At 28.3% G+C, this 11,168-nt stretch overlaps 1 protein-coding gene across 1 annotated transcript; it reads right to left on the bottom strand.

The window, feature by feature from the left end:
• Positions 1-2,807: 2,807 nt before the first annotated feature.
• On the bottom strand, positions 2,808-9,855 carry LOC119684593 (ras-related C3 botulinum toxin substrate 1-like). The gene is made up of 5 exons (XM_038098666.1): positions 9,615-9,855; positions 6,021-6,136; positions 5,706-5,938; positions 5,443-5,603; positions 2,808-3,092 (listed from the first exon to the last, which is right to left on the bottom strand). The coding sequence occupies exons 2-5, from the start codon at positions 6,134-6,136 to the stop codon at positions 3,015-3,017; spliced, it is 588 nt and encodes a 195-aa protein (XP_037954594.1). The 5' UTR covers positions 9,615-9,855; the 3' UTR covers positions 2,808-3,014.
• Between the last annotated feature and the right edge of the window lie 1,313 nt (positions 9,856-11,168).

The following is an 11,168-nucleotide window of genomic DNA, read 5'->3' as shown; positions in this document are numbered from 1 at the left end:
CAGTAAGTGCTTCTTCAACTTGTTTACTCCACTGGGTATACGATCTTCATCAACATTTTAGCTCTTAAACTCTCGCTGCAAATAACTTTCCCACTGGAGCATTATTGTCCTTTCTCATGACATGGCCAAGAGAGCGAACTCTCTATTTATTTACTGAGTTATATTAATGTCGTGCTAAAAGTCGTACAGCTCGTGATTCACTCGCAATCGGTAGTCTTCGCTAAGTTGTAGAGCAGAAAAGAGATAACGAAAAAGTTTTGTTTTAAACACCCTCAGTACTGATTGATCATTCTATGATAATGTACATGCTTCTACGCAATGCAACAGCAAAAGTTGGATGAAGGATTTATAGAGCGTAAGTTTTATTGGTCTAGACAGACAAATATCTCAATGTCTACTAACACCATAGTAGTAACTTTTGACAATAGTTATTCTTTGTTTAATCTACAGGTTGTTCATTAGGGCATTGCCGTATCTTACTGCTGCTGGATGAAATATATTTCGTTTTGCTCTCACTCTCTGTTAAGTCCATTTTCTCAGATTCCTTTTATGTTGCAGCAAAGGCATGAGTAACATCATGTTTGTTATGTCCAACGATATAGAAGTCGTCAGTGTAGTTAAGGAATACCCAGTACGATCAAAACCACTTTTGTTTATAACCACTTCTATGACGAAATTGGAAATATTTTTGTGAAGCCTAGCATGATATGCAATGCTTTGAATAGACTTGATTCTATCAATACCAAGCTTAGACGTAGCGGGATAAAAGTGTCGTCTTATGCGGAATATAAAGCAACTATCGAAAGTTGCGTTATAATCTACAAAATAGCTATACTCGGTGGTCGGCATTACGTTCGTTGCCTGTTTCTACGATTTGCTGCAGGGCGTATTTAGATAAACAAGAATTTTTTCTATGCTATATTTATTAGGAGAGTTTAATGGAGAAGATAAAGGCATGTTAAGTGTGATTTGAACGCTTAGTTGATAGAAGTCAAACTGCTAAAGATAAGGATTGATTATCAAAATTACAGAGTCGATAAGTTCTTGCTTATTAAGCTTTGAGAGTTTTTAATTGGGAAGATAAAGGTATGTAATGTGAGATTTGAGCGCTTAGTTGATAGAAGTGAAAGCGCTAGGGATAAGGATTGATTGCTAAAATTGCAATCCTTGCTTAAGCTTTAATTTATGTTTTTGGCATGACCAAGTTCTTAGTCTCATTGTTTATAAGAAATCTAAAGCTATAATTTGTTACATTAGTATAATCAATACAATAAATTCAAAAAAAAAGTATTTATTTTTATATATATAATTCGAATTAATTTATTTTTTGTATTTGTTTACTTTTACAGGCCTTTTTATAATATTTTGTTACAAATATTTTCTTTCATAATTTTTTTTCTTTACATATAAGGTAAATAATTTTTTTTTATGAAATTTACAAATAATGCTCAAAAAGGTTCATTTTAAAAAAGTTTTAAAATTAATTTCAGATTTAATTAAAAATAAAAACCTTCGTTAAAATTTTACTTTTGATTCGAGTTGAGTTATAAATGCATTTTTCACTTAATAATAGTAACTATTAATTGGTTTTTGTCTGATGATTACAGTAAATAAGCAATATTAATTATTTTATATAAAAAAGAACAACAGTTAATAATATAGGTTTGTATATATTACTTAATTAAATTGTTATTAGTATAAAACATAAGTGTATAACTAATTATTTATTTTTTTTTTTGAATTACCTAAAAGTTACAAAATAAAGTATGTGTTGCAATGCATATAAATAATATTAAATAATTAAAAATAATATCGGTAATTAAATAAAACATATCTAAAAACAATGTTTATGAATAATACTACTTAAACATTTTTGTGCAAAATTTTATTTTATTTTAACAAAAATTACAAAGCAATTAAGTTATAAAATAAACAAATTATATATGAATTTAATTTCACAAAATTTTCATATATATATATAAATATTTTTTTATGTATAAAAGCTAAATAAATAATTTTACTATTCTTTATTTCGATACTATTTATTAATATTTTACTTCTCAAAAGCGCATTAACTATTTTCCATTTTGTTTTTATTTTTGTGTGAAAAAAAAACTATTACTGATATGCAAATTAAATAAGCTTATAAGATTTTCTGCTTATACATAATTACGAAAATCCTACAAATACATTTCTATAAGCTCAAATGGCAGTGTTGCTGCCCTGGTTCCATATCTCCACCTCGTAGCTGCTTTCTAGCTGCTATTAGTGCGATTTAATATAATTTGATTCCAACTCATTTCACATTACTTTCTTTTCAATTGACTAGATACAAACTATTCTTTATACTTTCACTTGAAATCTGCATAATAATTTTTTTTAAAATATTTAAAAATTTAAGAAAAGAAATTTGTAAAAATTATAATATATATTTTTTTCCAGATACATAATACAATGACATTTTTTTTTTAATTTCGTTAACGTTTTATTGCTATTTAATGTTAAAATACCTAAAAGTTTATTAACAAATTAAATAATATTTTTTACACAAAACTGTTTTTTTATAAAACGTAAACGTAATACAAAGTTATTGATTATTGATTAATTCGTTAATAAAACTAAAAATAAAAACAATAATAAATATTCAAGACCTCCGAAACGGAAGCTCTGTCAAATTGCTTATTAAATACATAAAGTTAATTAAAAAACAAATGATTTCGTTAATGACATGAATTTGTATAAATATTAATGATTTGGTTTGTTTGTTTTGCTTTGATTTAAAATATCATTCATTGTCATTTTTTAAATTTTTAATTATTTCTTAATTTTAAAAATACAAAAAATTTCTATTTGTTTAAATGATTTTCTTCTGTTTTGCTTATTATGTATATTCGAGCTGCACTTGTTCTTTGTCCTTATATCTTTTACTAAATATTTAGTATTCGTTTGTATATTTTTTTTTTGTTTGTTTTTGGATTTCATTGAGTTTGTTAAATTGCTTAGTTTGTTTTTATTTACATTACTAAACACTTTCGTTGACGTCGCTTTTGTGGTTCTGGCCTAAGCACAGCTCTAACCGCTTCTTCAAAAACCTGAAAATATAATATATGTATTATAATTAGTAATTAAAGCAAGTAATTAAAATGTTTATCTATTAATTAAATAAATTTATTTTTTTATTTATTATAGTTCAAATAATATATATATCGATAACAATATAATAGGTACTGTAAGCGTTTTAAAATGTTAATAATAAAGAATAAATATAGTTAACTAAGATTTTACCGAAGGTTCAATATTCTTTTTAAACAAATGCTTTAACATGTTATTAGCAATAAATGGCAATTGAAATTACGAAGATATCATCATGCTGTTGTAGACCGATAGAACCTGCAGTTATTGATAATATTGGAAGCGACACTTGCTCGTGTATGTAGGAAAGTGGCTTCGCTGAACAGCTTCGCGCCTGATGCATCTTGGGATAAAAGAAGGCTCTCACGTGTAACAATGACTATTCTTGCCTAATTAAGCTAAGGATATAGCTAAGTTGTAAATAGTTACTTATCACGCATAAATAGGAGCATTCCCTATATGTGCTCCAACTACAGCTTTACTCCACATAACGTCGACCATATGATTTCTAGCCCAAATGCGCAAACAAATTTTGAAACGGAGCCATATTGATTTATGGCTCCAAACCGTTGAGATAGCAAGATTTTTTCTTCTAAACTCAGTTTAAATTCAACAACCCAACCTTTTTCCTCATCATTACTCTCTTTATTACTAGTACATAATTATACCCATCCAACTTCATAGTACAGTGTCTTGACAGTATTTTATATTTTATGTTTTCAGGTCGGTGTTCGGGGCTAATGAAACCATTGTTGGTACAAACCTGACCGCTTATGAAATAAAGAAGCGGTTATAATTGAGGAATTCTGTTCTTAAGATAACTAAAAAGAAAGTATTGCAAGCATATTACAAAAACATCTGCCTTGATAATGATGATACTGATGAGTATTGGGTAATAAACAATCTTATAATTTGAGATTAAAAATTAAAAAGTTGTGTTTTATGACTAGACCTTAAGTGAAAGTGGCTTCGATAATTGCTTATCTCAATAAGAGTGCACAATAAATAACAGTAAGTGAGTAACTGTTAGATAACATATTATCATAAGATCTACCATATAAGAACACAGGGGCTTAAAATCCAATTTTAACTTTTGGCAAAACTTGAAAAGCTTTTTTAAAGGAAATTCTGGAGTTGGCCAAGATCCTCAAAAAGAATCACACATAATTTAGGAATTTAAAACATTAAGTTTTAAATGGAATAATTTGTAGAATCTCAAGTAGGAAAATACTATGCCTTTATATTTCATATTGTATCTAACACACTTTTGAACGAATAGTAAAAAATTAGCAAGTAAGTATAAGTGTCAACCCAGCATCTAATTCCATACAGCATTTTTAAATGAAGCCAACCTTTTCATTAGTTTAGTGGAGCATCTATTTTTGTGAGAATTAATTTGTGTAGTTACAAGCAAGAAATAGTTCTTAACCTCTTGATATAAACATTTCATATCTTGTTGTTGTGGTAACCCGGAGGGATCTGTTTGAAAGGTACCTTTGGGGAGTGGTGATGGTTGTCGTGATTCATGAGCGGGTTCGCGACATAAACCCGGCAGTTATTGGAACCTTAACATTTCATATGATTCTTTAATCTATCACTAAATTTACCAAGGCGCTTATATCAAGTCATCTTTTTAATATAGAAATATTTATAAGAAGAGATTATGAAATCTTTCTGTGGAAATCCACAACACAATATACTATAGAGATTATTCAATTTAACTCATTGTCTTCTCAAGCCGAAAATTGTACAGTTTATTAAATTAAATATAAAGATTAACTTTATTGACTTTTTACCATACACTAACAATATAAAAATCTTTTCTTTAGCTTTATTGTGCAGTATTATAATTTCAATATAACATTTAAAATGAATATTATGTGGATTTTCTATCATTTACATTTACTATTTCTACTTATCCATTGGAAATATGAACAACAAATCATTGTCTGCACTATTTTTAGAGAATATATTATTTACCATCCCACGTCTAACATACTACGAATGTCAACTAATGTCACACCATAATATTAAGATTAGAAAGTTATTTATAGAGTAATTGCATGTTGAATAAGTATAAATTATATTATTTCATTAAATTAATGAGACCTTTCAAAAAATTAATTAAAATCAAAATCAAAATAAATTCAATGTTAAATTTATAAATAAAATACTTTCATATTAAAATAAATTAATAAACTTTCTAATAGTTGCTAATAGATTTATACTGTATAAAATTTAGTTATGCTAGTATAACATGAGGTTCCTATCACGTCATAAGAAATGTTTTCCAGTAATTTTAAAACTCACTTGCTTAAGTCCTCGTTGTGTTAGCGCCGAACATTCCATATATTTAACAGCTCTAATTTTATTTGCCAACTTTTGGCCTTGTTCACGTTTTAACGGTGCTAAACCTTGCTCCGCTAAACTACTTAAAGTTTCACGATCATCGCGTAAATCGATTTTCGTACCTAAACAAAATAAGAGAATATATTTATTAATAACAGAGACTCAAATATATTATAATTATATACATTGAACGAGTATTATTATATATAATCGTTATACATTACCAACTAATATAATGGGCGCATCAGGGCAGTGATGTTTGATTTCTGTGTACCATTTTGATGTGACATTTTCAAAAGACGATGGACTTGCCACACTAAAACATATGAGAAATACATCTGTCTGTGGATAGGAAAGCGGACGTAGACGATCATAATCCTCTTGACCCGCTGTATCCCACAGTCCCAGTGATACTTGTATCGTGTCTACTTGCATTGGCGCTGAATAATTGTCAAAACTGGAATGGAAAGAGCAATAATGAAACATTAAAAAGAATTTCATAAATTATGTGTTATTAATGCAATAAATTTTCTACTTACACTGTAGGTACATATTCACCAGGAAAGCTGTCTGTTGTGTATGAAATTAACATGCATGTCTTGCCAACAGTGCCATCGCCAACGACAACACACTTGATGGGCCTTCCTGTTGACATCTGCCCAATAGGAATGATGACATAAAAGTAGCAAAAATAAATGAAATAATTAATAAATTTAAGAAAAACGAGAAGAAAAAAACAATTTTGCAAGCAAAAATTACTAAGAGTGATATAAAGTTGATATGGTATGTTGCTGAGAAGACCACTGAGAACATCAATGGTGTTTAGTTAAATTTTATTAAATTCATTTAAGACTTGCCTGTTGATAGTTTATGAGACTTGACTTGTTATAATTTAAACTTTCATGTATTTATTTTTTTCTTTTGTTGGTATTGAGAAATTTCGTTAATTAAGTAAACAAAGACAATCTTTATATCATATAATTGACGACTAGTGCCGAGGGTAAAAGGTTTTCTTGATACATTGTTTTTTTCAATATCAATTTGATACCTTAAAAAAAAAGTGTATTGTTTTTGATTGTTGAAATAAACTTTAAAAAATTGATAAATGTCTTCATATTATAAACAGTTCTTCAACTCCGATAACGAGCTGTGGGTTCAATATATACATACTATGTTACGTCCTCGATCAATATAATATCCAGTACAGCTTACATTATTTACCCATTCACACACATAGTTGCTTCTTGCTTTTAATTTATAATTTTGATATTATTATCATTTATTATGTAGGAAGTTCTACACATCGGGGCTTGTATAAAATTCTAGTAGTCTATTGTGTTAACCCCAATTGTTTGGACCGATTATTAGTCTTTTAATAAATATGTGCACCTTTGATACCTTTATATTATTTATATGTTATAAGAAGACAACAATCTGTTTCTCAGATGGATAAGTCTTCTGCTCATCAGTTTAGTAAATATTATTTACAATACCGGTTCTTTTAGAAAAAGTCTATTTTATGATTTGAGTTTTGAGAAATTTGCGTTATTATATTATTATTCCATTTTTTTATAATTGTTTGCCATATTTAAAATGTTAATAACTCTAAAAGATTTTGACATTGCTCTTTAACTCAGCATAAAAGATCTTGAGATTTTAAATATTTATTTATCAGTCCACATTGAGTTCAGATAACATCTTAGTAAAAACAAAATCCAAATGGGTTTAATGATTCGTAGATTCTTATTGCTTATTTGACAACAACACAACGGCCTTAGTAAAAAAATAACTCCAGCTAATAAAGAACACATCGGCTCTATGGCTTTACAGCACAACGCCCCTTATAAAAAATATTAAAGGGTACATCGGCTCTATGGGTTTAACGATCTGTACTCTTTTACTATTTGTTTTTTTTGAAAAGGGCACTGCTAAAGTGTATAACATCTCAGTCGAACAAAACTCCAAACTAATACAGATCATATCGGTCTTTCTTGGTTGATCTTTTTCTTCTTATTTGGCACTACAGTCCAGTGTGAACCATAGCCCCTCACTTGATCTTTAGATTCTTAATGCTTCTTATTGCAAGCTTCAATGCTGACCCGATGCGGTTTCGTGGGCTTAACTTGAGAACTCATTTTCTGCCACTGCGCCATCTTCGGCAGATGGCGTATGATGCAGCTAGGGCAACTTACTTCACTTCATATATGAAAATTTAAGTAAACAAAGATTTTGCACTACATTAAACATGTCAATATTTGCTTTATTTCTTGAATCCATAACATTATCTTTTAATAGTAATACGAATATTATTTTTCTTAAATTTTCAGAAGTAGATAGGATTTATTATTTTTGATATTCGATTGACGCTTATGCTGCAATAACAAATCAATATTTTGTTCAATTTGATATAATATATCTGTATATATACATTCTATCTGTCGCAGATATCTAACAAATTATCGACTAATATCTATACTAAATAAATGTATTATTATTTATTATGCTTATTATACAAAAAAGTTAAATAGCAGTATTGACAACCCCTCAAGGCGTAGAGAGGGGAAGAAACCTCGCAATTAATAGAGAGTAAAACTGCTAAAGTACACTGATTCAATTAGCCTCAAGAATAATAATAGACCTGATAAAAACCAGTCCAGTCTAACAAAAAACAAATGAGGTCTGATACATAACAGTAAACTCTAAAACAAAATAGGTATGATAAACCAATTAGGTCTGATACAAAGCATTTGGGTCCGATACGAATCGATTAAGTCTAACAAAGACTATTTAGATCTGATATAAAAATTAGTTCTGATATAAACCAATTAGGTTTGATAAAAACAAATTAGTTATGATATAAACCAATCACGTCTCATATAAAACAGAAACTATAGTTAAGGTTGATAAACCCATCAGGTCTGATATAAACATTTAAGCACGGACACAAACCATTTAGATTTATTATTCATGTCCTTCATCTTTACTTCATTATATTATGTTATATAGTCTATAAGTCTTGTATATAATATATACAAGTCTTGAAATTCTAATAAGACACTCAAAACATTTATTATAATAAATGGCTTGTATTATGTGACATATTTGAGTGAGAAGGTAATACCACTCTCATTATTAATTGTTAAGTTATAATGAATTTTGCTTGTCTGTGCGAAATGTGTTGACACATTGTAGGCATTGTTCCCACTGTGTTCGCATTCTAACCATTATTTATGTTAAGAATTTGAGAGGAGTGCCGAGCAGTTATTTCACAACTCAAACCAATGAAGAACAATGAAATCCACATATAAAGTCATCAATAAACATAAAATAAAATGTAACCAAAATAAGCAGAAATTTACAAAAAAAAACAAGATTTTCAAATTTCTTGAAAGCAACACAAACGAAATATTTGCAAATCAAAAAATACACAAACAAAAGTATAAGGAAAAAAAATGAAAAATTAGTACTTGAAATATATTTTCGGCCAAAATAGATCAGAAGAAGAAGCACCAGAAGAATTCGACTTGAAGGGGCACAAGTGTGTGCGGCGTCTGGAATAGTATCTACCAACGATAAATAGGAGAAGAGAAGAGTAAATTATATTCTGGCAAATGACGCCGGCCGACAATTTTTAAAAATAGATACAATTAAGATTATCTGGTACAGGGGGAGGTAGAAGCAGTGCCAGTCATTGAGTGCGCGCCCCACACAACAAAAACTTTCGTTGCAATGAGAATGTACCGCAGCGCCTGCCATTGCTACTGCCGCGGCCGCTGTTGTGGCGGCTGCTGTTACGATTGTTAATGAATGCAATTGATAATTTTGTATTAGAAATGACATAGAAATATTCTCGGAATTAAAGTGGAAATTGTAATTAAAATTCAATTTGAACATAAAAAGCACAGACAAAGAACATAAATGATATTGCTTTTTTATTTTTTCATTGTCGTTGGCGATTTGTTGTTGCACTGCTGCCACTTTTGTTGTTGGGCGTAGGTGCTACACACAAAAGGCAGTAGCGGTGGTTATTGTTTCAATATTCATTAACTTCCATATATTTACTACATACTTTAATTCATTATTTTTATATTTTTCAGTTAATATTATTTAAACAATATATATCTCGCTTATACCTTATTTTTTAATTTAGTTTTCTCACACTACACTTTTTGTTGTTCTGTGCTTCTTTGCCGTGATTTTTTCTTATTTTTCTACGATTTTGTACTTTGTTATTTTTGTAATTTTTTCTTTAAATTAAATTAACTTAACATTTAGATTCGATTTAATAAATTAAATAATTGCCATTAGAAAATTTGTTTAAGTAAAATTGTATGGTTCGCGTTTACTTTTCGACACACTTCACCTTACGTTTGCCATTTACTAATAACATCGTATGCGTGTACAACAAACACTTTTACCAACACACACACCCTACCATGCTACTTCGTGTACATGCGCGCATTCACAATAGCATTGAAATGTCAAACCAAAAAGTTTTGTGTGCGAGGAGCAGCAAATCTAATTAAATAATTGTGTACATACTGATTTATAAAATTATGTACTAAATTAGAAAGATTTTATTATTATATTATTTATAACATAATAACATATGTTGAATCAAAGCATGTCAGAATATACAGATTCAAAGAATACCAGAGGGCAGAATCATTTATAAAAATGATTGAGTTCCTGTTTTAAAGTAAATATAAACATTATTATTATTGTTTGAATAGTTGATTTTTTACAGAATACTAAAAATATATACAAATCTAAGCAGATAATTATACATTGTTATCAAAATTAAACATATGAAAAAAAATTTGTTCTGTACGTTATTAACATGTACAGTACGTAAAAAAACCACTTTTTAACGTAAATTGGTTTACACGTTACAGTTTTAAAAACAATAAATTATTTAAATCAGAGAAAGTTGGAATAGAGACAAAATTTTATATATTCTTTGGTTGAAATAGTTGGTAATGAAAATTACTTTTAATAATATTTATTTTTTTCATAAAGATCCAATTTATGCAATTTTTAAATACACGCATCTGTATGACTGAAAAACATGATAACATTGAACATATCTTTATATATTGTAATTCAGTTTATTTCCATTAATTTAAATAAAAATTTACATGTATATATTAAAATAGAAAAGAAACAATTAATTTATTCACCAAGTCGTGTTTCTGTACTACTTTTCATATTGAAATAATATAAAAAGAATTAAAGCTATTTTTACAACATAACAACAATTTATTTAATATCACTTAGAGAATTTTATATCTCATAATAAAGTATTCATTTTGAATAGAAAAGGAAGTTATATTAATAAAATTTTTATTTTCATTTAATCTAATGAGCCCTTGGGTTAATCACGCAGCTCTTTCGGATGTCGCCAAATATTCATCATCTGTGGTTTTTGACAACATTTATTGGTTTATTTGTCCAATTTAATAATTTTTGGTTTGGAAATGTCCGGGTGATTAAGACTCTAACTACATAAATGGCGATAACGAATGTAAACAGGAAACAAATAATATTTAAAGATACATATTACATTTACAGAAATGTCGTTTCTGTTTTATAGTAAATTTAAACAATATCATGAGATAGGTGAAAAGTATTTCCTTAAAAAGTTTAATTACTGAGAAATAATAGAGAGATATTCCCAGTTCCAATTA

This window comes from Teleopsis dalmanni, chromosome 2 (assembly GCF_002237135.1).
Source record: "Teleopsis dalmanni isolate 2A chromosome 2, ASM223713v2, whole genome shotgun sequence".
Lineage (NCBI taxonomy): Eukaryota > Metazoa > Arthropoda > Insecta > Diptera > Diopsidae > Teleopsis > Teleopsis dalmanni.
Note: the sequence above shows the minus strand (reverse complement) of the source record. Positions and strands in the feature narration are given on the sequence as shown.